The following is a 27,485-nucleotide window of genomic DNA, read 5'->3' as shown; positions in this document are numbered from 1 at the left end:
CTGTATGAACACGATCAGGAAGCCCTTACATAAGATTTAAATTGTCACCTTGGCAATTGTCAAGAAGGGTCCATATCCATATACCTTATTTTGTGCATAGCACTATTCAATAAACGTTGTGATTCCTTTATCAACTTTCACAAGAAGGAAAAGCATAATTCAGACCTCATTTGAAAGACAGATATGATCCACAGCTCTTAACATGTTTGTATCACATTTTATACTATTGCCACATTGAAACACTAGCCAAAACACATCCAGTTATTTAACCCTAAACCAGACAGACTTGATCACTATTAAATGCCACTTTTAAAGCTTTTTAGGGCAATGGAAAATACAGTGCAGTCTAAATATCTGCCAACAGATTAAAGCAAAACCCATTTAATACTGGAAGACACCTATACTACCAAAACACACTTTAGCAGGATATTTTCCATTCCCATATTTTGTATAATCGATAGTTACACAAGTGTACAACTGTTTACCTAGCATATGCATGACTTATGTACCCATCAGTAAGACAAAGTAATATTATCTTCCCCTACTTCTCTACAAAACTATTTTAGCAACTCAAGAGCTTGGCCAGCACCCCCCATTCCAACTGGCAGAAGACTCAGGGTACAGCCTCGCACTATGGCAACCCTTAATTCAGTGTGTCATATCCAATTAATAAATCCTAATAAAACATAATTCACAGCAATAAGTCACAATTTACTTGAAATAATCAGTAAACCATATATTTCAGGAAACATCCACAAGCAATGAGGCAGCTGGCTGATGTCATTAACAGGTCACTCTGTTTTTGAAAAGTCATGGTCATCAGGGAGTGTTCTTGATGACTGAAACAAAGCAATTATCAGTTTTATCTTCAACCACCAGGAGGAAGATCTAAGGAACAACAGGATGGTGAGACTCACCTTGATCCATTGGATGGTGACACAGTAAACAGCCCTGGAAAACTATTTCCAAGCATATGAAGGACACAGTGATCACAAATAGTCTCCATAGATTTATGACAAGTAAGTCAGGCCATACCAAACTAAGAGTCTTCATCAACAGAAATACATCCCCAGATAAGTCAAAAGCAGCTGATATTTTCCATCTCATCTGTACTAGGACTTTTGATACTGTCCCCTACACCATCCTCTTGTAAGCCAATGAGGTACCAGCTAGAGAAATTAATAGTGAGGTGACAAAACTAACCCATCTGGCTCAAAGGGTGGTGATTAGTGGCATCACAACCAGCCCAGCCTGGAGACCATACAATTGGGGTGTGCTCCAAAGGTCAATACTGTATCACCATCATCAATGACCTGAATAATGGGACAGAGTGCAGCTTCAGCAAGTTTAAAGATAATAGAAAGCTGGGAGAAGTAGGTCAAACATGAGATGGTTGTGATGACACTCAAGTACCTCAAGGAGCTGGAGAAATGGGTAGACAGCAATCTTATTTAGTTCAAAGGAATTGAAAAATCCTGTACTTGAGGAGGTATAACCCCTTGCACCAGAATGGACTTGACACCAAACAGCTAGAAAGCAGCTGTGCAGAAAAGGACCTGGGAGTCCTAACAAGTCAAACAGTAGCCAGGACTGTGTGCTTGCAAAGGCCACAGTCACCCTGGGCTGCACTAGAACAATGCACTAGAACAGCATTGCCAGCATTTTGAAAGGCGTGAACCTTCTGCTCTACCCAGTACAAGTTCTACCAAGCTACCTGTTTGATTTCTGCTGTTTTGCAGAAGAGTTTTGAAAGGTTTTTTTAAAGAAAAGATTTGACCCCTCTTTGGTATTTTTAAAAAAGTACTAGTTCTAATGAATTCAGACCCCATCCCAATATTTCTCAATACTGTGGCTCAGAAAATCATTATTACCTGAAAGCATACTAGAAATTCATGTTACCTCAGAATTACATGCACTCAAACACTCCAGAGACACAGATTCAGACCAGGTGTACTGCAGTCCATTCTTTCACCTCCTCATGGCCCCACCATTACTCTAGTCTGCATGGCTGAAGTGTACACATCCTTCCAAAGTTACAAATCTCACCTGCTTCCCAAAACACCACATTGTCTAAAATACATGTCTGTCCAATAAAAGCCTATTGGTCATGCTGCAGTGTTAGGGGAAGGAACAGAGATGAGGCTATCACAGGTACCTGTATTGCATCTGCATTCTCACCATGAATTCAGTGAAACTCAGCACCACTGTTAGTGCTTGCAAAAGTCATCCCACAGGATCCAACAAAACCATCACCAACAAGTGTAATCTCACTCTTACTACAGAAATTGAGAAAACATCTGTAAATTCTGTGGTACTGCTTCAGTGCCTATAAAAGATTAACTACTGAAAACAGTAAATGCTGAGTAACTTTCACACCTACCTGTTTTGACTCAATACAAGTTTATAAATTTCTCAGCTTGTTGATTCAAACACAAGTTTCCTTGGTGCTTTGATATAAATTGCTCATATTTCTGAGACTTCATGTCTGCAACCTTATTTACCAAAGCACAAAATATTGATGTGCAAGAAGTATGAAAAGGAACTTGTACAGAAAGAACATGAAACCACAGGTGAACATCAAGAGCCATAACACTGGGAATTGGTTGAAGTTTAATCCATAAAACAAAAATTTAGCTCAAGAACTTGAAAAATGCTTTCAGAATACATATGAAAAAGGTAACAACCCAAAGATCCTACAGCATTTGTATATTCTCGTCCACACATGTATGAAACAACCCCATGGAGGTTAGTTGGTGTATATAGAAGAAAGGAGATTAATTCCAGAACACCACTCTGGATTACTTTAACACAACTGTAATCCTTCAGAAGGCCATTACTGCCACTACCATCCAAAGAGAGGCAAAACACTACTTTTGATACAATTATTGTACTTTTAATATTTGTCATCCACTCCAGTCCTTGGCTGCACTAACACAGCTTGGCAGGAAAAAAATAAAACAGCATCTTGTAAAATCTACTGCCCTATGGGAAAGTGCAGCTTAAAAAAAATCATTTGGAAATTTTATGTAGGAACTTCAATCAAAATTGAATGAAAAAACCTCTTAGTATCCAAGTTTTTTTTAACCAGCAGAGGAATAACATTAATTACTATTCCTTCCATATGCTCAATAGCAGGTGAATCCAAATACGTTTTCTGTGTATGAAGATATAAATTACAGAATTAAGCAAATTGCTACCACATTCAATTGTTTCTAAACATTACTCTGTTAAACTACTTAACATAAAAGCAGTTGAATCACTTCAAGGAACTTTAGACCAAGATAAGACTTCCCTAGAAGTGTGATAGATCTTGAAAGTCCAGCTCATGGACTCATTCCAGCTGCAGCTCACAAGGGAAAGAACTAACATATCTACCAACAGATCAGTTTCTCCAGGAAAGAAGCAAGATCTAAGTCTGCAATGAGTCTGATCTCTGTAGGCCCATGTGCTTATTCCACATAGCACCTTCACTGAAGAAAGCAATCTTCCAACTCCTGTGGCAGCTGTCAAAGGATTTTTCCTTAAACCAGCATTTCTAGCATTCACCTAATAGAATATTACTTATTTACAGACTTAAGAAAAAGATTAAACAAATCTTCATAATTTATACCTGCATACATCTCTGAAATAACTACCAACTTAGGCCAGTGAGATGTGAAGAAACATACCTTGTAAAGCAAGTTAAAATATACCACTGTTTTAGCAGCATTTATGGTATGATTCTACTTGCCACAGGAAACATCTCTGAATTATAATTTATCTAAAGAAAGTGTCTTCACATTTAGCTTAAGTGAAAATAAACAGTTCCTTTGGAATAAACAGTATATTTAAGATTAGTAAATTTGCTTATAAAAGTATTTTCTTCAGTAAAAAAGTATATTTTTTCCCCAGCAGACAGTTACATTATAGCTCTAAGGAGGAGAATACCTACCTGCATGATGTTCTATGCAACTACTCAGTACAAGATATTGTGAACTAAGTTGTCTTAATTTTTTAAGACAATTTAAAAATCTGCAGTCATCTAATTTAAAATTAATTTATTTATTTTTTTTAAGTGCTTATGTGGAAGTGGAAAAGGGGATGCCTCCATTTTATTGCTGTTTCAGAAGACACATTACCTCATGTAGTTATGTGCCTAATTTTAGAAATGTTACTGTTTTAGTTTCAATCCTGCTAACTTCAAAATCTCAGCTTTCACTCAACACTACTACCTCTTCCCAGTGAGGATTGTGTACATTACGATTTTTCTTGTGGCAGCAAATCCTATATTTAATAGCTTAAACAGCAGGTTTTAGTACATTCCCACAGATTTTACAGGAAATCATCAACTACTAGGAAGCATCACATGCACAAGGCAGCTGACATTTTTAAGTTGTGTGGAACAACTCACATTCAAGCTGGGACACCAAAACCAAAGCTGAACTGCTCACATTAAGGTATGAGTAGCACTGGAGAAGTGCAGAAGCTTCCACTAAGCCCAGGCACCTGCCCTGCCTATCTATCCCCTGCCTGCCTTCACAATCCCATACATTCAAGTTCCTTCACCACTTCTATCTGTCAAGAAACAATAAGAAAAGGGCAAATGCCAAGAACCTGAGGTGCCATTACTCCTTGGTCCAGTAATGTTTAAATTGCTTCTAAATGAGAAAGGAAATTTTCATACTCCAGTTTTCAAAATTATAGCATCTAGTTATCTTCTAGATGTAGCAGACAAAGTGGAGGCACTTAAAAAAATGCAGCTGCCTAAGAAATTCTGGGTGCCTAAAGGATGAAGGACACTTGAGACAGTAACAACCATTTAATATGGTAGATTGTTCTAGTACTCCTTGCTACTAGAGATAAGCAAAGCATAAAAGTGCATTTGGGAAGAACAAAATACCAACACAGACATAATGGGTATCCTTATGGTCCCACAAATAAGTTTTCCTAAAGAATGGTTCATGTGTATATTGACTTTCAAATCTCACTTCCCTTTCTTGAATCATTGATTTCAGAGCAAGTGCAGAAATGATTTACCTATTTACAAACAGAATAACCACCAAAATACTGGAATGTGCTACTTCATATAAATGCCAGAAATTAAGGAGCTTAACTGAAGTGAAAATAAAAATACTAGTAATAGAACTGCACAGAACATTTAACAAGGGAGAAGTCAAACTCTCTCAAGCCATCAGGAGAAATATAGGCACAAAAACCTCTACCGAATTTGACATGAGGGTTTAAAGACTCAATTGTCAGTGTTTCACAGAGCAGAAAAATAGCAGAAATGCTACAATGAATCTTCACTGAACTACATGCCCAGAGTTGCTCTTTTATAGTATCCCTTTCTGAAACACACAACTAATTCAACAGGTTACTTTTCCAATTTATTATAGCTCTATCTTAAAAATATGAACATAACACTAAATTCCCAGAAAGAGCTGAGAATGAAGCTTTTTTACATTAATACAGCTTTTATTTTACCCTTGCATAGTAACAACCTATTGGCAGTACCTCTTGACAAGAAGCAAGGGATTAACTGTGTAAGCATCCAAGAACATCTATTCTCTTTAATCTATTTTTCTGAAGGGACCATCTGCTCTTATTTCCTTATTTTGTGGCCTAGCTTTAAATTAAATTCACTATTCTGTTAGTATTTCAGTTACTTGTAAAACCTTCTCCCATGTCAGGATAACTGTCTTAAGGATGAAATACCATAAAGCGAAGAGAGGTTATTATTAAAACGTGATTAACTATAATTGATGCAGCTCAAATAGCAATTAGTCATCAATAAAATGAAGGGAAAATAATGCTCCAACACTTGTTTTATTACAACACAGCTTGGCATTCATTACTGACAAGTATGCACAGCCATGTTTTAAGGTGCTGGATCTGAATAAAGGGACTGTTTGCTCACTGTAGTCTCTACTCTCAGCTCTTCTCAGATGACTGCAGAAAAGCTTCAAATCTCTGCTTTGATGACAGCACCAAAACATTCAAATGAGGTGCCTAAAAATACTTCCTACCAATGCTGGTAAGACATAACTACATGATTAGCACCTGTTGTAGACTTATGAATAATGAATAGTTACCATGAAAAATTGACTCACTACAAACTACAGGTTTGCACTCCAGTTGTGTATTACTCCAACACATTAATATCAAGTTAAGCAAAGGATTCCAAAAGAACTGTATAGCATGAAACCTATAGCTTTACATCCTGCTTCATCCAAATGAGAAAAGTACTTCAGATTCATTTTTTTTCTTTTCATTTCACTGTCTACCCCAGCAGAAAGTCCTAGCATGAGGTTATCCAGAAAGGTGAATACTTTAGTTAGTGCCTAGAGCAGCTAACTTCTGAGCACCATCTTCATGCAAGCCCTCATCACAAGGAGCCTTCTAGCCTAGACAATCAGCCATTGAAAGCTTTGATCACTGCTTTGAGGACAGTGGCAAAAATAAGGGATCAGTGCCTTGAGGACCTACAAACTACTCAGAAGCAGAAAATAAGCTATGTTAGCATAATGCTCAGCATATCACAGGAGTCTACAGAAAATAAGATCTACTGAGTAAGAAAGCAAATCACATCCATATTTTTTTTTCAAGGGCATTAATTTTAAAAGGATAATTTGTCTAGAGTTCTTCATAGATCTGATCATCTCACAGCCAGCTGCTTGCCACTTATGTGATATTGAAACATACATCAGCATTTGTAATTAGCCTTACACTTAACTATCATAGAATCTTAGAACTATGTGAACTATTACTTAGTGTTCCAAACAAGACCTATTATTTCATTGTAAATTTCATAAGTGCCTCTATGAACAAATTATTTATACATAACATTATGGTAGTTTCCCTGCACTTTCCTTTTAATCAGCCAATAACAATGTGATATTCTATGAGTTTAAAGTTTAAATGTATAGCATGGTATTTCTTTTAAAACTTTATTCAGCACTTCTGGAGTTGGACTGAGTGACAACAGTCTTACAAGTTCAAGTACACATCAAGAGAACAGCACAGGCCAAAGCTATTTCAGGTGACATTCACATCTCAATTGTGTTTGGAAACCCTGTGTCCAAAGATAAGGTAGTTCTATTACAGCCACATCATTCAGTCTATATTTAAGCCCAAGCTTGTGATCCAGGTACAAGCAGAAAAGACAAATACCAACAGGAAGGCAGAGCAGAAAGATGCAACCAGTGTTAATTTCAAACAGGCCAGTTACCAATTAAATAAAGCCTTCATAACCTTGGGCATCAACTTTTTATATTCACATAGTCAAGCCAGGTGAAAAGGTATCTTGAGAAAATGATTCCCTAAGCACTGAAGCCTCAGTTAACCCAATACTGACTTTCAGGAGGGATCTGTGTTTTCAGATGTAGACAGAACACATGCAATTGCAAGAGTTACTGTAACAAGCCAACATTGATGGCATCCAGCATTCTGGTGAAGCTCCCAACAGCCCTGTGTCCCCTGTGACCTGGCATCAGCCCTTCAGCTGCAGGACACTGCTGTCAGGCTGGAAACAGACTGTGGTGTGTTGTCAATAACCCCAAACAACAGGCAAAGCCCTTCAGAAAAAGCTCCGCACAAAATTAAAAACTGCATGGCGATTTATCTAGTACTTTTGTCTTACTGCTAATCCAATGGAGTTTCCTGACACAGAAATAGCATCCAAAAAACCTTCAATATTTCAGTATCACTATATTGAAGATGCCCTATAGGTATTCTACAGGGAAACACACTGTGGAGCACTTCTGCTCTTTCCAAAGTATGCTCATATTAATACTTCATAATTGTCCAAGATCCCCAAATTCACAGAAAAAAATAAGACTGGAAAAATCTCAGAAGGTCATTAATTCCTTCACAAGTGTTTTATGACAACACTTACATCATTCCCAACTTTTGTTTCACATGGTACAAACAGGCTTCTGTGGAGACTTCAAGTGTCTACAGAAAAAAATGTCTGAAGAACAGAGGGTAAGTTATGAAAGGAAGATAAATCTTCTGTTGTATGCTTTTATACAGTAGGCCAATAAAAACCTAATCATTTTTCCAGACCACGGATGCATGCTGTAATAAAAAGGTCAAGGGTATATGATAAGCTAAAAGAATCTTTAAGACCAATTTGTGTTACACAAGACAAACTAGAGCTCAGTAGTTCTTTCCAGTCTTAAAATCTGGTATGAAGACGCTGTATTTCACCTTGCAGACTAGTCAGCCTAAGCTATCATTTAACAATATCTCTAGAAAAGCAACAAGTATTAACTAGAGCTAATGTACCCTTGAAACCTATCTGCTGTGAAGCAGGAAGTGAAACAGATTAGCTCCTCCACACACATCTGGATTTAAGTGGAGAAATGGCATCAAATAATTAGTAAGAAACTGCTTCACTTTGAGAAGCTGCTCCACCAACAGAATAAGCTTTGGGAAATCCCTGTAAGGAAAGCAGAAAACTCAGCTGTGGCACTACCTTCTTCCTTGAAAGTAGGACTTCTTGATCCTCAAAAAGCAGGCTGGAAGTGGTCCCAAAACACTCCAATAATTAGTATCATGATAAATCACTCCAGTTTTCTGAACTTCCAGGACTGAACAAATACACCAAGAACATTGTACTCAAACTGTGTGAAGGCAAGAAAACTACATTTCCTTTCAAACTCAGGGAGGGTTACAGAGTATAGTCAAACATGACAAAAAGCCATGAAAGAACCAAGCAGACATGATGGTCCTTAGTGCTTTTCACTTTTTGCACAATTAAAATTTATCATTTAAAATTAGCTTGGAGGTGGGCAGAAGAGAAGGCTCTGGGGAGACCTCACAGTGGCCTTTCAGTACCTAAAGGGGCTCCAGGAAAGCTGGGGAGGGGCTTTTCACCAGAGAGGGCAGTGATAGGACAAGGGGTTTTAAACTGAAAGAGGGGAGATTTAGGTTAGACATCAGGAAGAAATTCTTCACCATGAGGGTAGTAAGGTACTGAGAACAGTTTGGTCAGGGAGGCTGTGGCTGTCCCCTCCCTGGAGGTGTTCAAGGCCAGGTTGGATGGGGCTTGTGCAGCCTGGTCTAGTGGGAGGTGTCCCTGCTCACAACAGGGAGGTTGGAACCTGATGACCTTTCAGGACCCTTCCAACCTTAAGCACTCTATAATTTTAGGAGAAAAGGGTGATTTTTTCTTTCCATCACTGGTTTACCCCATAGAGCTATATGATTGGAGTCTGCATACAACAGGGCACATAATTTCTGCTTGATAACAGGAGAAAGGCAATTAAAATATCAGATCCTCAGTACCTGAGGAGTAAGGAGCTCAGGGAAATAGAAGCTGGGCTGCTCAGAGACATCAGGATTGGTGCTTCACCACATCTAGTTAATTAGGACACAGATCAAAAGGAACCAGTAACAAAAACTTTTGTCCATTATCAGTAACCAGGAAAGGATACACATGAAAGGAAGAATCCTGCATTAAAAGCAGTCCTTCTATTTCTATATCTTTTAAACATCATTATTATCCCAAAGCAGCAGGAAAAGCTGGCTGAAGACATCTACTTTTTTTTTTGCTTTCAAACACATCTGCTTTCCAGAGTACTGCTACTGGATAATTAGAGGCAGTAAGAGACTTGAAGCATTCTATGAATGCAGCAGTGTCAGAGCAAAAGAAGCAATCTACTTCTTCCTGGATTGTCTTATTCACAGAAAAAAAAAACCCACCTTCCTCTACTGACTATTCCTTTTGTAAAACCCAAATGGATTAATAAAGTTGAAGAAAATCAGTAAATCCCCAGAGGATTTGCAACTTCAGATTTTCACTGTCACTACATTATACCAAGATCAGCACAGCAGCAGTTATAACAAATTTTCTTTTGGATTAGGTGCAAGAACAATAGGTTTACTGAAATTATTTCTAATCTTTTAGGTTTCCAATTATTTTGTCAAGAATTTCTTCCTAGAAGATAAAGAACTATAAAAGAACTACTTTTGTCCTATATAGGCCAAAAGAAAGATTTACCAACTCTAAGAATTAAACTGACATTTGTTTGCTGCCTTGCAACTTTGTTGCTGTTGAGCTGCTGAAGCCAAAAGCCTGATGAACACATGGAAATAAGAAATGAAAGGCAGTCAGCAAAACAGCAACTAGAAAATAGAAAATAAATCCATTTAACTTGCCAGTTTCTTACTAATTTTACCTTGACAATAAGGTAAAATGATGAAAAATGACAACACAAAAGAACAATAAATGATAAATATGATAAAGTTGAGTTCAAGCAAAGGAATGTTTTAGAGTAGAAATGTAGAAAGAACAAAACATGCACTGCACAGCTGTTGAGACACTCAAAACAACTTTCTCAGCTTAACAGAAACGTGTCTCCACCTCTCCAGTTGCTACCCTTTAAATGTGCTCCTTGTCACAACTACCCAGTTACGACAAGTCTTCCAAGTCATTGACAGCTCAGTAAAGAGCCTCACTATTTAGTTGAGGTCAAATGTCCAAAAATGCATCCCATTTTGAATCAGAGGTGTCAAGAGAAGAAAAATCCACTAGTTCTTATACTTGAATTAAGAGTTAATCACCCATTGCTACAGCACTGTGTGTTTTGTTGTTTTGTTGTTGTTGTGGGGTTTTTTTGGTTGTTTTTTTTTTTTTCATTTGCACTGTTTTTGCCAGGCATTTCATTAGCAGTTTAAAGGGCTTCTTAGCACCTTTGTGTACCTCTGACAGTAGCAAGGCACTCAAACCACAGGTCAGCAATCACTTTCACAAACCAATCAGACTAGCAAGGGGCCTACAGATCTCAAAGCTTGCCAAGTGTTGTGCTTTTTCCATGAGCTTTTCAAAGATTAAGACACATGGACTTCTGCACCTAGAATGTCAGAAGAAAATGAAATTCCCTAGTCCATATGTCCTTATGGCCTTAACTAAAGGCTATAAAGATAATTTTCTAGCTAATGATGCACTTGGAGCTCACACTCAGCTGGCAATACATCGCTTTCAAGCCATTCCCAGAACTATTACCACCCCTACTACACAGCTCCCATTGCACAGGTCAGATTAGCCTTCCCAGGTCTCCTGAAGAGATAAACTCACTTTATCAAGATACTCTGTTTTCCCAGTATAAACATCCTGCCATTTTTATATTCTATTTGAAAAAAAACTGTATTAGTAATGCAAACATTAAGCTTGCAAGATTCCTGCAGAGCTCAGCTAAGAACAGTCAGTTAATTCACCATAAAATATTAGGTGTGTCAGTTACCAGTTAATCCGTTTAAACATGCTTTTTACTGAAACTGCTAAATACTAATTAAAAAGTCATGCAATACCACACTGAATGCTTTACAGAGCCTACTCGACTCTGGACTTTGATACCTAATTATTTCAAATCAAACCACATCCTAATTTCTTTTGTTTCTTAATTATACTTGAAGTCAAAGGTGGGGAACTCAAAGGACAGAAAAGTCACATACATAGAATTTAAGTACCTGCAAGTTAAGTCAAATAAGTCATGGGGCAGAAGAGCAGCCATTCAGTGCTGTGACCTTCTTTTTGATTTATCCAGTAAATAACTACCCAGAAGGTTACAGTTTTAATTTGCATGGCTGGTGTCAAAAAGGATTGAAAGTGACAAACCATGTCAGTCTAAATTTGAAACCTTTAAATTCGATCTCTCTCATTGACTGCCAAAGTAAGTGTGCAAGTGAATTAGAAGTCAGCTTTACTCTAAATGTGATCACTGGTGAGTGGCTGCAGGCTAGAGTCATGCTTCAGAGCAGATGAGCCTAGGGTGAAGTACATATGATTATCTTCAGTTCCATTTCGCAGCAGCTCTGTTAACATGACTGGAATACCTGATAAATCACTTCCCCAGCCTTTTAGAGATCAAGACTGGAATGTAATTATTAGTAAGTCCTGTGACTTTCCTAATACAGCTTCACTGCAGTAAAAGTAAAGAGTAACCATTGCCAAAAAAAAAGTTCTGAAGTGTTACTGAAAAAGCAAGGCTGAGACATGAGGGAGAATCTCTGGAATATCTTCAAGTCTTACTACTTTTCATGCTGTTTTAAGAAAACAGAAATAGAACTGAAGTCAGCCTTCCCTGGTTTTATGGTAATACCATCATACTACATCCATTCCTATTACTGTCACTACATTTCTCATCACACTGAGCCTGCCAAATAACCAATTCCCCCTGCACATTTTCATAGACTGTTGTTTTGAAGCCTGATTACTAGAATATAACAAGAGAGTTTCTTTTATCAAACCTCTAAGAAAGACAATTTAGTGACTTGTCTGAAAAAATGTTTTGTCTGATGGGCAAATTAGAAAACTATTTTAATCAAATTAATTGAATCATCCAAGTCATCTTAAAACCCCTTCAGATTTCTTCAGCTATGTTTACTTTATAGAACACACATGACCTTCAGAAAGTGTTTTGCCAGCCTCCAAGAACAGGGCACTTGAAGCAAGTGTTGCTCATATGATTGAGACTACAATGAGAAAAGGAGGAGAACTTGAGGTTATACAGCAAAAAAAGTACAATAACACCATTAGGGACTGGAAATGAGCAGCACTATGCATGACTTGTTTCATGACATGGCATGGCTGTACTCAGAGGAAAGTGGACAATTCAGTAGCAAATTGATTATTTATAACATATATATGTGTCACTTCACTACATAATCAAGTGCACCTTTTAGAAATGTGAAAAATTAGAATTTTGCTTGGAAAGAAAAAATCAGAAAGTCTTTGCTAAGCACCCAAAATCTCTTGCTTGCCAAACTCAATAACATTTACCAAATCTTCATTTCTAAGTTCCTACATCAAACATTTTTGCTGAGCTATCCCTTACCTGCTAAACAAAATCAGATAGATGATATCCTTCACAATGCAAAAAGCCAGTAGATTTTTCCTCACATTCCACTCACTCTGATTCATAGGGAGGCAGTGGTCTATTTGATTACTAAAATCCTACTCAAAATTTGACAGAAGAACCAGAAAGCATCTACTGATCACTGCTTGTCACGTGGCTCAGTAAACTCATTCAAGACACAGCTAGCACATACAGCCATCTACTGATAGGAAGGCTTGTTATCCCTGTACATCATCTTGTTGACAATTTAAAGGAAGCCTTGCCAATTTAAGATATTGTCTCAAATCTCAAAGCTGCTAAAATGAGCTGTAGAGAAGAATTCCACAGGTACAGTCTATACAGAAGAGCTGTCTTTCAGCAACAGCACCAGGGCTCATTATCTTCTGACATAAGGGACTTCAGCTGCCCAGTCTTTGATTACAGGGTGCTCCTCACCTACACACTTATACAAGTCAAACAAGTGACAGGCATCCATATTAATATCTCCCCTGTCACAAAACATGTCTGGGTATCAACATGTTTTATTCACAGTCAGCTTCTTCCATCTGCAGTTTCACATGCTTTACGCAGCATTCACAAAATACTTGCCATTAATCAATACCCATAGATGTAAAAGATGATAAAGTGACACATCTCTTACAGATCTTTCAGTGTTTTTACAGCACCATTTGTGAAGTCATGACAATCAATATTTCACTGGCACATTTACATACAAGCCCAAGTGCAAAGTCAGCCTTCAAAATAAAGACCTCAAAAAAGGTGGAAAAGTAAAGTTGCTCAGTGCCTTGCAATGAAAAAAACACAATCTACCATGCTTTCAGAACAAGCACCACTTCCACATGCAAAAATATTTTTCAGATTTTGCACCAAGATGAGCACCTGAGAGTTGCAAACAGGAAAAATACAAACAAGCATGTACTAAACTCTTGCTTCTTCACAGAATCTCACCTTTCCTAAGCTTCTTCAATAACATAACTTATTATAAAATAATGTTTGGACATAATATTCCAGTTCCCAGTGTCTGTTACCAGCTGCAAATTAATCCTACTAGTCTGGTCACCTTACTACACAAAAAAAAATAAGTCTACTTTCAATCTATAGTGTATTTAAAGGTTTACAGCTTAAAAAATGTCATTTTTAGGAAAGCTCAATGTTCAAGTATACAAGTAAATCACCTTAATTACAGCAAAGGATATAGTCTAGTCTCCTACAAAATATTCCTACTGTTCAAAATTTAAGCAGCAGATCAATGTTTCAACTGTTTGAAGCAAAATTCATGCAATAGGTCTTATATTTGTGTCCCAAAGAGAAAAGTCATTAAATACTTAAGCAATTTTCTCAACAAGAAATTCAGCACTTCCATGTACTACGCAGGAACAATGAAGGACACTGATGTTTCATTGCAACGCTTTCAAAATGCTTCAAACAAGGTTTTGTTAGGGGAAAATGAGATGCTGTAATCTCTCAATTTTGAAATACAGATTAATAACAGTGCCCAGGAAAGTATTCTTGCAGCATCCTACTTATCTCCACAGTGTTCTTTTTCAACTGTAAGGCTACCCTGGAACTCTAAAAGCATTTCAAGCTCCACTTTTTTTTTCCCTTAATCAGTTAAAATTACGTAATCTCTATGTACCCAAATCATAATTTGTAATTATAAGCATAATATGCAAATGCATCCACTTCACTTGAGAACTATAATTAGCAGATTTTGGAAGTCTAGACACAGGACTTTTCCCTCAAAACTAAATTTCAACATTGTCAGAAATTTGTTAGCAATTTGGTTGTTTCATCTACACAGTACACACTTCAGTTCCTTCAGCACCTTTGAAAGATTTGCTAATTCAACCGTGCCATTCTTACAAATCAATCTTGAGCCTTAAAGAAAATTGGCTGATCTACAGTATTTCAGTTTCAGTAAATACAGATAGCAAATGTAATACTATTAAGACATCAAAATACTATTACATAATTAAGCTGGTTATTTTAAGCACTTAAAACCTTTGCTAAAACATTCTTACACAAACCCGGAATTATTCAAACTGAGAAATATGTTTCATTCTAAACTGAAAAGCTAGTCAAACCTAGATGAAAAAAATTACATTTCATTTACCTGCTGACTGAACTATCATAAAGAACTCAGTGGATGCGACTTGCAAATTATACACCAGAACTCTTACATTTCCACTAATGCCATATAATTCCATATACATTTCCACTAATAATTGCCTTAACTTAACTGCACAGAATTACTACAATTGAGAAGAAAAAACAGTCACTAATAAAGTTAGCATCATTACAGGATGGGTTTGTAAAACATCTCCTGAAGTCATCCATTTCCCACTTGTATCATACAGTCACTTCATGTTATGTGGTTCTTTGGTGACTCCGCAACTGCCTAATATCTTTATTTTACATAGATATGATAAGAATGTGCATTTTAAACTATAGTTAACCAGTCAATAGTCACACTCCTTGAACTCTCTTCACTTTCAAAGTAAAAAATCTAGAGGTATCCTACAATAAAGATGCTGGATCCACATCCAGCTGCATTCATTTTTTCATTGACAATACAATTTATTTTTGGAGTTGAAACTAGACATGCAGATACTAAGTATCACATGATAAAAGCAGGCAGAAGGTTGTCTGCCCTCTCTCATTTCCCATGAGAATGAGCACCTCAAAAAACTATCATAGTCCTAAAAAGTCATACTTTTGGTAACAGCCATACAGTCATATCTACTGCTATAAATGTTACGTTTGTAAATTGGAAATCACATACTTCTGGAACTTTGTAAATAATTTATATATGGAAAAAAAAAAAAGACTCTTCTTCCAGTAGCTCAAGAGGAGCTTCACTATTTTTCAGTCTTAAATTCTCAGCCATCAAGATAAATTCTAACAAGTTTTTTACTTAGAGCAAAACCCACAAATATCTATTCATTATCATAGTTCTTCTCCCATTATCAACAGCAGCGTTTTTACAAAGCTAATAAAAATATGCAAAATACCAGACACCCAAGGACATGCAGCCACAAAACACATGGCATAAGCATTCCACAGCTGAAACTGTGACAGCTACCCCTAACTCCAGAGTATTTCAGACAACAGTCGATTCCCCTTCTGATCTGGGGATGGACACTCACAGCCCATTACACAAAAACTACAACAATGCATTGAAAGAAGACACATTGACTTCGACCTGTTTCTGCTACAGGAAGTCAAGTATCCTAGCACAGCTTGTAAACACTTCAACTGAAGCCAAAATAATTTCGGCTGTCAGTAAATTAGATTAGAAGATCAGTTGGTAGCTTATTTCACTTGAGCATCCCAAGCACTGCATCAAGTGTTTGTCTCTCCAGAGCTGAACTTAAGTCACCTGACAATTACACAGTATTTCCAAATTTACACTAAATCATACTGTAAACCACAGAGAATTACTTTTCTATTCAGAATTGTATCACTGAAACAAAGAGCGAGCACTTTAAAGCTTATCTGACATGTTGGATGCAGGAATAGAAATTGCTTATTATTTGGAGTTACATAATTGCAAAAACACAAAATATTTTGCTTTAAAAGGTTGACCCAAATGTGTTGCTCGTTCCTTAATATTTTAGCTACAGAGCCAAAACTTCCTAGGAAAGGACATCGGTGGCAGGCTCCTTTTTAAAAAGGTTTCCACGTACGTAAACAATAAGCTGTTCAGAAACACATCACAGGGAAACCTCTTCTGGGGTTTTTATCGACTGGAAGCCCAAGCAGAGCACAGAAGAGCCACGCTGCTCAACTTGGAATAATTTATAACTCAAGCAGAGCAAGCGATCATACCTTCGCTGTTATTAAAAACAAACCAAAAAACAAACACCTATGAAAGAGCAGAAATTCGGGAAGGCAGGGCAGCGTTTGCCGCTGCCTGGGGGAGATGCTTTGCCTGCTGGAGGAGCAGCTCAGACAGCAGAAGGAAGGCAGGACAGGCAGGACACTGCCCGGGCAGCCGAGCCCCGCACCTCCTCCCCGCAGCCTGACAAGGAGGACGGAGCCGGGAAACACCAGCAGCCTGAACAGGCAGAAAACCCAACCACTAAGCGGTTCCAAACGAAGAGGAAGCCCCTTCACCGAGCGTCCTCGGCGATCGTCACCAACTCCGGCTCGTCCCACCCCCGGCGGGACAAAGCGGCCCCGCTCCGCTCCCGCACCCTCCTTACCTTGGTTGACCAGCCGCAGGGCGTGCGTGAAGGACGGGTCCAGGGAGTCCTTCTCCGCCATCAGCTCGGGCAGGTACTTCTCGTCCATGGCGGCGGCCCAGAGCGGGGCTGGGACTCCGGGCGTCCCCGCGGGGAAAAGGGAGACGACGGCGCGGGTCCGAGTCCCAGGCGGCGGTAAATCCTCGGAGGCAGCGCTTCCCCCTGGCCGCCTCCCGCACGGGGCTGCGGGGACGCATCCAGAGGGAAGCGCCGCAAAGTCCCCGGCCGGGAGCGGGAAAAGGGGGGACGCCTCCCACCGCGGGCAAGGGGAGCGGAGAAATCCCTCTGCGGAGGCGCACGGGGTTGGGAAAGGGGAAGAGATGCTTCCCCGGGAAGCCGCCGGCCCAGGCGGGACGGGCTGCCCCTGCCTCCCGCACACACGCGAAGAAGAAAGGGGACAAGTCAGGCGGCACAAGCACCGACCCGCGCCTCCCGCGCCCCGCGCCGACTGAGCGGGCGAGCCCCTCCGCGCCAGGTTTAAATACCCCCACTTAGGCCCCGCCCCCAACCCCCCGGAGGCCCCGCCCCTCCCCTCTGCCCCGCCCCCCACTCCTCCCAATGGGCGGTGACGGCAGAGCCCCCTCCAGTGCCGCCCCGCCCACTCAAGCGAGCGCTCCTATTGGGCGGTGAGGCCTGTCAGTCATGCAGGGCGGCAGCTCCGGATTGGCGGCTGCTCTCGGCCCCGCCCCGCTGCCGGTGCCGCGGGGTCGACTGAGGCGCTGAGGTGGCGGCGGCGGCCCCGGCGGGGCGGGCGGGCCGGGCCGGGAGGGAGGGAGTGCGGGTCCCGTGAAAACCCCCGCGGATCCCCCCTCTCCTGGGAGAAGAGCCGCCATCGGGCCCGCCGCGGGAAGCGGAGCCGGGCGCCGTTCCCCCTCCGCGACGGGCCTGGGCAGCGGAACGTCCCGTCGGGCCTGCGGGCGGAGGAGGGAGCGCGGGGCGTTCCGGCTGCTGCCGGCAGCTCCGCCCTCCTGCCGGCCCGCTGCCCGCGGCAGGAGGGGCTGCGAGAGGGGCTGAGGGGAGCCGGGACAGCGGCCTGAGCCTCTCCTGATCTCACCCCGGGAGGCGGGGGAAGGAAGGCAAGATGTGCTTCTGAAGGAGGGGTAAAGCCGCGGGTTTAACTTCTTTTTTCTCCCCCGAACAGCCGTATTTTTATTTATTTATTTGTTTGTTTTATCCAGCATTTTGTGCGTAGGCTCCCAGGAATACAAAGCGCTTCATAAACACCAGCCAGAAAATCTTACTTCCACTGAATTGCCCTGATGGGCCATTGTAGGTGGGCTGGTCATTCAAGCATATTTTACAAGAAAGAGATGCGAAGTTGAAGAGCCCTTTTCCGAAGCCTGTTTCCCTGGTTTTTTTGCGGTGGATACACTTGGTATATTAGATCATTATTCACTTTGATCTTTAGCTTTGAGGCTTTACACAGCTTCCTCGTTAGGCCCTAGGTGTTTCATCAGGAATCTTTGGTGACAAAAGGCCAAAGGAGGCGAGATCAGCTGGTCTCTGTAGCAAAGCACAGAGGCAAAACAGAAGAAAATTACTAAATCACTGGAGCCAAAACCCTAATGCTAAAGTGACACTCTCTTCTCTGTGTCTGTCAGTTTAAAACCAACAATTACTGCAAAAGCCAGTAAGAAACTTTAGGTGGAAAAACTACAGTTAAAAGAGTAGTGAAAAAAATTCTTATCTCTGTGAATCAAATAATCATAGAATCATAGAATCATAGAATCCTAGGGGTTGGAAGGGACCTCGAAAGATCATCTAGTCCAACCCTCCTGCCAGAGCAGGGTCACCTAGAGTACATCACACAGGAAGGCATCCAGGCGGGTTTTGAATGTCTCCAGCGAAGGAGACTCCACAACCTCTCTGGGCAGCCTGTTCCAGTGCTCTGTCACTCTTACAGTAAAAAAATTTTTCCTGATATTCCTCTTAAACCTCCTATGCTCCAACTTGTATCCATTACTCCTTGTCCTATCACTGGTCATCACCGAAAAAAGCTTAACTCCATCGTCTTGACACTCACCCTTTACATATTTGTAAACATTGATGAGGTCCCCCCTCAGTCTCCTTTTCTCCAAACTAAAGAGACCCAGCTCCCTCAGCCTTTCCTCATAATCACATATTTACTTTGGTATTTAGTGCTAAAAAACAAACAAACAAAAAACAAACAACTGTGCTGTGTATCTTAACTATATCCTTGCAAAATGGATAGAAAAAAGGCTCTTAAAAAGCTGGCATGAGAAATCACTCACTCAAAGCTTGGAATCAGGGGTTAAGGCTCCCTTCTCAGAATTACTTGTGCTTTTTTCACCCTTTAAAACAGAAGAACCATATATTGAGGCATCATATTTCTTCTTATGTTTACCTGGAATACTCATAAACAAATGTATGATATGCCACCGTATGAAATACATTTAATTTACATTCTCTCTATGACCATCCCAAATAAATCTTGACCCAGGACTAAAATAAACAAATTTACAAAGTGATATTTTAAAAATTCTCCTGCATGACATCAAGTTTGTTGAATACAACTCAACCATCCAAGCAACTGGAGGTATCTAGATTACACTGAATGTTTTATTTCAACCTTCCATAAATGACTTTTCTATAAAACTTCTGAAATGCAGCCATCTGCTGTGAAACAGGCAGACATGTGCAACTTGGATACAGAACAATATGTAGGGGTGTAATCTTTATTGAATGACCTGGAGTAAAATAATCCCTGTCTTTGCCAGTAAAGCCAAAAATGTATCTAAAGTCCCTCTGCAGCATATGGCTTTATTATTACAAATGGTGTAAAATGCAATGTACCTTTCCTGGAAAGAGTAATATCTTCTCTAGTAACTGATTAAATAAACATTTGGTGTTTCAGGAGACCACAGTATTTCTTTCCAAATTATACCAATTTCCCCTGGTTTATGGTAGAGAAAGAATTATTTGATGTCTGAAGATTTGTTTCTCGCTAGGTCTATAATAATATAAGAATTATAAAATTATCCACATTTTACCCTATGGTTCAAACTCAAACCTGCACATAACAAGTGCAGTACATTGTTTTATCCAGTGAAATTCACTGGGATGTGATGAAACAAGAGGAGGACAGACAGGATGGGAAATTATGAACCTCAGGCCATAGAAAGCAGCCTGTGATGTGGTTAGCTGGGAAAAGCCTGCTGAGCATAGTTCCTACTGTCCAGGAAAGGCAGAAAACACCAATTCCATAAGGACTGATTGTTTTCTTGCTGCTGAAAGCTGTACAAAGCTTGCAGAGCAGCTTGATGAAGGGAGTGCCCAGTAGGTGTTAGTTTTAGGATTCGCAAATGTTTAAAAAGTTGTGAGCCCAGACTTCTAAGATTCAGGTTTTAAATGTGTTGATCCCTGCTCTCCAACAGGAAACTAAATGGCTTTTTACACACGTCCACTCTGCTGTCTGTCTCAGGAGGTTCATTTGGGAGGTGCACATCACTCAAACAGTGTCAGAGTAAAGTCCATTGCTTCTCTCAAAGCACCATCTGTCTGACTGGACAAGATGCCTGCCTGTTTATAGGCAAAAAAAATTGGAGGTGTCAACACAAATATTAATATGGAATAGAAGCATTTAAGGCATTTTAGTACCTTTGCTCTCAAGATTCAGTTTCTTACTTCTTTTTTGTGCCTTGTGATGCAGCCACAATGATGTCTGAGGACTGTACCTGGAGAACCTGAGGAGCAGCTCCATCCTCTCTCTGGCACGTGGGTTCTGTACAATTCATTGCAGTCACATTTTCCTTATTTGCTGGATCAGCACAGCAAGCAGTGTTTTCACCATTAAATCTTTGTTCCTAATATTTTAAGTTCACTTAAATATTTTCAATTCTGTCTAAATTACTGTCCACTCACTTATCTTTTTTTTATATGACTAGACTTATTCCATCCATTCAATGATCATATCAAGCTACCACTGACCATGGTAGACTTTACGTGGCTCTCATGTAATTCTTGCCTCTGATTTACTGGGTCCTGATTTACAGACTATAAGACTGTTGCAGAATCATTATTTATTTCAGACTTCAGCTCATTAAAATGCACACAGCTGAAGACCTATAGAAGCAAGGTCTATTTTGGGAAATAGTTTGTCACAAATACCACATCTAGTGAATATGTCCTTGATGTGACTCACCACCATTCTGATTAGCATGTTGCTAAGTAGGTGCTGGCTTCCTTAGCATTCCAGGGTATCACTTGCCAATTTCTATTAAGTACATGGAAATTGCCATTGCACTCCTTTCTCAAATATTCCTGGGGCTGTTTCTTTTTTTTATACAGTTGCAGGTGGGTTAAAGTATGAAAAAATAGACAAGAGTATGCCATTATATCAAGGCATCCATCATTAATAATTTTCAAAAATGCTTACTTCTAAAAATTTGTGGCTTTCTCTTTTGCCTCTTGGCCTATACTTAAGAGGTTAAGCTATTTTGGTCTCTAATTAACTTATTTCATTATCACTATATGAAGATTGTTTCTTGTAAAAGACTTGTTATGTTGTGCTCCTATAGTGGCTACAAATAGGGTGGCAAAGAACTCACATGCCTGAAAGCCCTTTCTTTTCCTGACAGAAGAAACTTTCTTCCTGCAACTATTCATCCAAGTCTCCCATTTGTTTTATACCTTGTTTTATGGTATCAAATATCACAAATGAGCTGACAGGAATCTCATGAAGTTCAATATAGGGACGTGGAAAATCCTGCACCTGGGTAAGAAAAACCCCAGGGACCAGCAGCACATGTTGGGGGCCACCCAGCTAAAATGCAGCTTGGCAGAAAAGAAGATGGTGATCTTGGTGTTTGTCTTGTCCCCAGTACAAGACAGATATGGGTGTATTGGATAGACTTCAGCAAAAGGCCATGGTGATGAAGGGTCTGTTGCATCTCTTCTATGAGGAAAGGTTGAAAAAGCTGGGACTGCAGCCTGGAGAAGTCTCAGAGGGGATCTTTTTAATGTATATAAATACCTGAAGGGAGGGTGTGAAGAAGATGGAGCCAAGCTCTTTTTTTTATGGTGCCCAGTGACAGGACAAGAGGCAATGGGGCACAAACTGAAAGGCAGGAGGTTCCTCTGGACATCAGAGAGCACCTTTTAACTGTAAGGATGCCCAAGCACTGACACAGGTTGGAGTTTCCCTTCTTAGAGATGTTCAGAAGCCATCCAGACCCTGTCCTGGGCAGCTGGCTCTAGGCGACCTTGCTTGAGCAGATACTAGGACAAGACTGTTTTGTACAAAGGATGTGTAAAAAATACTTTTTTAACAATTATATGTCTCATTCAAGTTGTACATTTGTATTTTTTTATTGTGTTACAGAGTCAGGGCTGAAATAGCCAAAGTTTTTTGTTGAATATGAACTGATTATGGTTTGTTTCTACTGGCTTCTGGGCACCCATATGTGTGATGAAAAAAAATAAATTAATGAAGGCAAATCTTAACTTCTTCTTGTTATATATTGGCTTACAGTGTGTTTCCTTGAGTGATCTAAGATTCTACAGTAGAACAAGTAAATGACTAAATCTTTCATGTTATGGAAAACATCATCTGTGAAATCATTCAGGCTGTGAACCCAGCACCATTTTCATCCTTTCCTCGCCAATTGCTCTAGTTTTCTGCCAGTCTTAGTCATCATCTTCATTATGTTCTTCAGCTCTTGTAGAAAGAAAAATATTTTTACTTGCTTCAAGCACTAACTCTGGAGAGATAGATATCTCTGTATTCCTAAACATAACAAAATATTTAACACCAGGTTTCCATCAAGTGTAACTGAATTTTAGATTGCATTTCCTCTTCTCTTTTGCATGTGGCACTAGGATTTTGCCATAATATTTTTTTGTTGTTGTTTCAGTATAGTATCAATCAGTCCTTCTGGTATATCATTGCACCTTCCTTAAAAATCTCATGTACCACCCTCATGTTAAAAAGCATTTTCTTGGATTACCACCTTCCAGAGAGCTAAAATTGGGTTGCTAAACTCCTAGTGTCCTGGCTTGGTGTCCAGGTAGAACACACAGTATGTAAAATGCATGAGACCTGCAGAGAAAAAAAAAAAAAAAATTGCCTCATCAGTTGCAGGTAAATTGTAGCATTCCACCTTATTGTTCTTTTTAGGTCTTAAAAGCTAATGTACTGTATCAGAACAACTTCTCCAGTTTCTAGTGCAGTAATTGAGGCAATAGATTGCAATGAGTTCACCACCTTTTTCATTGTGTTCATGTATGTCATGATCCAGAGGGCTTCCTTCTTACCTTTAGGCAGTATTGCTAATGGCACTAGTAATGGTGCACATAGTCCTGGAACTGCCTGCACATATACCCTGATGATAGGATGTGCCGGTAGGCATCATGATGAACTTTATTTTCCCTGCTCTGAAGTATTTTGTAAGATTAAAAAGGTCTTTTCTAATTTGGTTTTAAATAAAGTGCAGTGATTTTACAGCTCCCTGTCCCAGTATTGGGTTTGTGCATATATTTATTCAAAATCTGGGTTTTTTGACATTTTCCTTTACATACTTGCTAATATTCACTTCATATGGTTCTAATGATGCAAAAGAGATCAATATTATCATGGTGAAAAGGCTGCTTTTATAAATTCCTCTTCTCTTGTGTTATATTTGGATATAAGTACTTCTTTACTACTCCTTTCTTGATCCTGGTCTGTAGCTGTAAAATAATGTTGTACCATTACTAAATTCCTCTGCTAAGAGCTTTTGCAAAATTGTGTGCTCCTCTTCACTTCCCTATTTTCCCGCCTAATAATATGCTTATAAAAGTGGTTTGCTGTGTGCACTTCGTGACTGTATTCTGAAGTGCTGGACAATCAGCCCATACTACAAACCTTGATGTATCTGGTTCTCCCCCATACCTCGTTTATTGCCCTGAATGTGGGAGATGCCAAACCCAGTACACACTTATCTTTGTTGTACCTGTCTTCTTGCTGGTTGCACCTCTCTTAGCAGGTTGTGCAGTGTGTTAGTAAATGTTCTCTTCTGTTCTTAGGGCAGCTTTTTCCAGTATGAAATAGCTTGTTGCTATTTTTTTCTCTTCTATTCAAGGCACTTAAAGCCTGTCTTTCACAGCCTGACTTTCCTGACTACCAAGGCCCCATCAGCCATAACTTATCAGTTGTCTTAGTAAGATCTTCGTGTGTCTCAAAACATTTTTCTTTGTATGGTGGTGTTTTCTTTAAAGAGAAGTAGAACTCCGTTCAGAATCCTAATCTGTGTTTTCCTGTCTGCTTGTATGAGTTTACTGGATATCTGAGCTTTGAAAACAGCCCTGCCTTTTTCCTTTTCACTTAGTGGAACAAGTGGCTATTCAGGGTGAAGAATATTATGTACTCCATCCCTGAAATAAATCTACTGTATTAATATCTTCTATATACCCCTACTTTCTGCAATACTTCTTTTCTGATCTACCCGTGACCCATTTCTTTCATTATTCTGCTGGAAAACTCTAGAAAGTTTATTTTCTTCTGATATTAGATCAGAAAATATTGTAATTCAGACTGCTCAGATCCTTAGAGAGCTGAAGGTAAACTAAAGTTACAGTATAACAGAAACCATTTGGTGATAGTAGTTTATTGCATTTGCTCCTAAACATAGTTGACTCAGACACATTATTCCTGAAGCAGTCTTACAAAAAGCATTTCTTAAGCTTCTGCTAAGGAGGTGGAGGGCTAACAGTAAAATGTCCATTTTTCTTTTGGAAACAAAACAAACAAACAAGAAAACCTTTTTTAAAATACTGGGAGATGAAGGTTTTTAGTCCAGGTGCTCCACCTGCAACAGCTACTTCTGTGAGAATGAGCCAGAGCATACTTGATGAAAACTCTGCAGACCATGATAAGATGCCAGTATACACACAAAGTTTTTAAGTGACCTTCAAGGGTCTGCATATCTGAGGTGAGATTCTGAAGCAAAGCAGCAGCTGTAGGAAAGCCCCAAAGGAATTGTTGGGGAACAAAAAACCTAGAGCATTCTAACCCGTTCATCTTCTGCCTAGGAAAGGGAGCATGCTCCTTCTGCATCTTCTCCAGGCAACAGGTGAAAGAGCTTCAACTCCTCATGAAAGACAGCAAGAGTCAGCTCCTGCTCCAAGCACACAGGCAAGTCAGTATGTGAACACATGGATTTTGTCAGTGCTCCCCCTCGGCCAGATCTATGTCCTACAACCAAAGGATCAAGCAGTGTGAAATGTTCTCACTGCCCTGTGTGCTTCCTATCTGCTGTGATGTAGAGAATTCAGGGACAGAAACAGAGTCATCAAAGAGCTGCCATCAGAGGTTTGCTTAGCTCACTAGCAATTGCTGCTTCAAGCCACCTATCAATACCAGCTCCACTCTCAAATGTTGATCCAAGTGTCACACGCATATCTCATGTTTAATTTTATTATATCACAAAGCAGGTAGCCAATATATGCAAAATGACTGTTTTGAAAAATATTTCAGCAGTGTATTTATTGATAATTAGTACTGATAGAGAGTACCTGTGGTGGCAAGGCAGAGCAGTGTCAGTTACTATATTTATGAATTGTGTCTCACAAGAAAATCACTCTTTAAATCCATCAGATGATAAGCTTGAATTCAGTTTTAATGGAACTTCTAATCCTTGTGGTTTTGTCTTATATTTTGAAATAAAATATTTCCTTGCTTAAACTGAACTTTCTCTAAATGTTGCAATAAGATAACTAAGCATTATCTCTCTAAGTGTAGCATTTCTTGGTTTGGACAGTAAACAGACTGGGTTGTTTCCATTTCAGTAACACTGATTTCATTTTTAGGTTTTCTTTCATATTAGACATAAAGTGAAGTTTAAAGTGTCTGCTCTGCAATATGATACTTTTTTAGAGCACTAATCCTGAGGTATTTGTAATAATTATATATTTTATAATAATTCTATGAATTGTATATATTAATTCTGTATTTGAGATAAAGTAGTCTGGGTGGAAATAGAAATAAAATTGTTCACCAATATTCAGACTTCCATTAATTGTCTCACTGTAGGAGGAAAAATATATTTGTGTCATGCATTGTTTAAATACTGAGGGGTCACAGCCTCAGGCAGAATTTCGTGGAGATAAGGAGGGAGTTCTTACAACAGTTGTCACCACCCTTCATGTTAGTTTTACAGTTGTTGGTGGTGTATTGTTAACAGTCTTAAAACCTCCTTAACTTCATGTGGGTTTTGAAGTGTTTAAAGAGGTTAGGTAATTTCAGAATTTTACCTTCAGTGATGAAAATCAGTTTCACCTGCCCTGTTAAAAAAAGTGTAGAAGGACAAGTTATAATTGTGAAGAGTGGAATTTTTATGGTGTAAAAATTAAAAAAAATATAATTACAAAAGTATCAAAACCAGTTACATTTTTAAAAAAATACCTTATCACTAATAAATCCCAGAGGAAAGTGCTCTGGAAATACAGTCTGGCAGTTCTGTATTAGGAGAATGGGTTTTGAGACTAAGAACAATTTTAGTGGCTCTCTCAGATTTGAGAGTCCTAAATGTGTTGTGGAAACAAGACAGAACACAGAATAGGGCAATATAAGAATATAAGAGAGCTGTTGCTTTGGGGTAAAAGAAAATGTGGCTGTGAGAAAAGAAAGAGAAGTCGCTGGGGAAAAATAAGAACCTGTTTATATGAAGTGTGCCTGAGAATTCAGTGGATGAGAATGACCTGATTTCAGATTTTTAATTTAGAACTCAATTGGAAAATAAAAGTGCTGACCACATGCTCACAAATATCACGGCATTTCTATCCAAGTGTCAAGTTTTAACAAAATAGGGAAAGTCAGAAGCAGGACTCCTTCATTTTATATCGTTGTATAAAGTGAAATGCTAAGATAAAAATATGCCTTTGCTTTCCTGCTGAAAGATTTTATTTTAATGTAGTTTCCCTCCCTTGCCCAATCATTTTCCTTCACAATCTGAGGACATTGTTTTAATGCAGTTCTGTGATTTAAACTGAGAAATATATTTCTGTCAAAACCAAGTTGCTAAAAATCAATAGTTTGAGTTTCACTGATGCACTGTCTTATTTTGGCAGTGAGCAAGGCATGAATGTAAACTTGGGTAAGGAATGCTTAGTAAGGCTTGAACTGTACCCAAGCACACATTTCCTAAAAATAATACATCCGTGGGCTAATACCTCAATTCTGGGTCTTATTCACAAGCATCTAGATAGATAAATATATATATTTTTTTTAATTAGTGGATAATTAAAATGTAAGAATTCCCAAGGAGACCTCTTCTGTTTTCTTATGGAAACTGCTGAGTTTTATTGGCTTCTGAAGAGTTTACCTCTTATAGAGTTCAAATAAAAGCACAATGCTTGAAAAGTAGGATATTAATGGGTCTTTTAAATTACCTTGAGAAGCCAAGGA

General features: G+C 39.3%; 1 protein-coding gene and 1 long non-coding RNA gene across 5 annotated transcripts in view; one reads left to right on the top strand and one right to left on the bottom strand.

Annotated features, from left to right (window-relative positions):
• KHDRBS3 (KH RNA binding domain containing, signal transduction associated 3) overlaps nucleotides 1-17,517 on the bottom strand; it is a 92,713-nt gene extending 75,196 nt beyond the window's left edge. For all 4 annotated transcript variants that reach the window (XR_007888672.1, XM_051611148.1, XM_051611149.1 and 1 more), the window contains exon 1: nucleotides 17,045-17,517. Coding sequence is in view for 3 of the 4 variants with exons in the window: in XM_051611148.1 (XP_051467108.1) it covers nucleotides 17,045-17,132 (88 nt within the window). In the remaining variant the exon portion in view is untranslated. The remainder of the gene's footprint in view (nucleotides 1-17,044) is intronic.
• Nucleotides 17,518-17,877: 360 nt separating this feature from the next.
• Nucleotides 17,878-26,081, top strand: LOC127381674 (uncharacterized). Its single transcript, XR_007888777.1, has 2 exons — nucleotides 17,878-18,183; nucleotides 25,112-26,081. It is a non-coding gene; the product is annotated as an uncharacterized LOC127381674 (long non-coding RNA).
• Nucleotides 26,082-27,485: the final 1,404 nt, after the last annotated feature.

Source organism: Apus apus, chromosome 2 (genome assembly GCF_020740795.1).
Source record: "Apus apus isolate bApuApu2 chromosome 2, bApuApu2.pri.cur, whole genome shotgun sequence".
Taxonomy (NCBI): domain Eukaryota; kingdom Metazoa; phylum Chordata; class Aves; order Apodiformes; family Apodidae; genus Apus; species Apus apus.
Note: the sequence above shows the minus strand (reverse complement) of the source record. Positions and strands in the feature narration are given on the sequence as shown.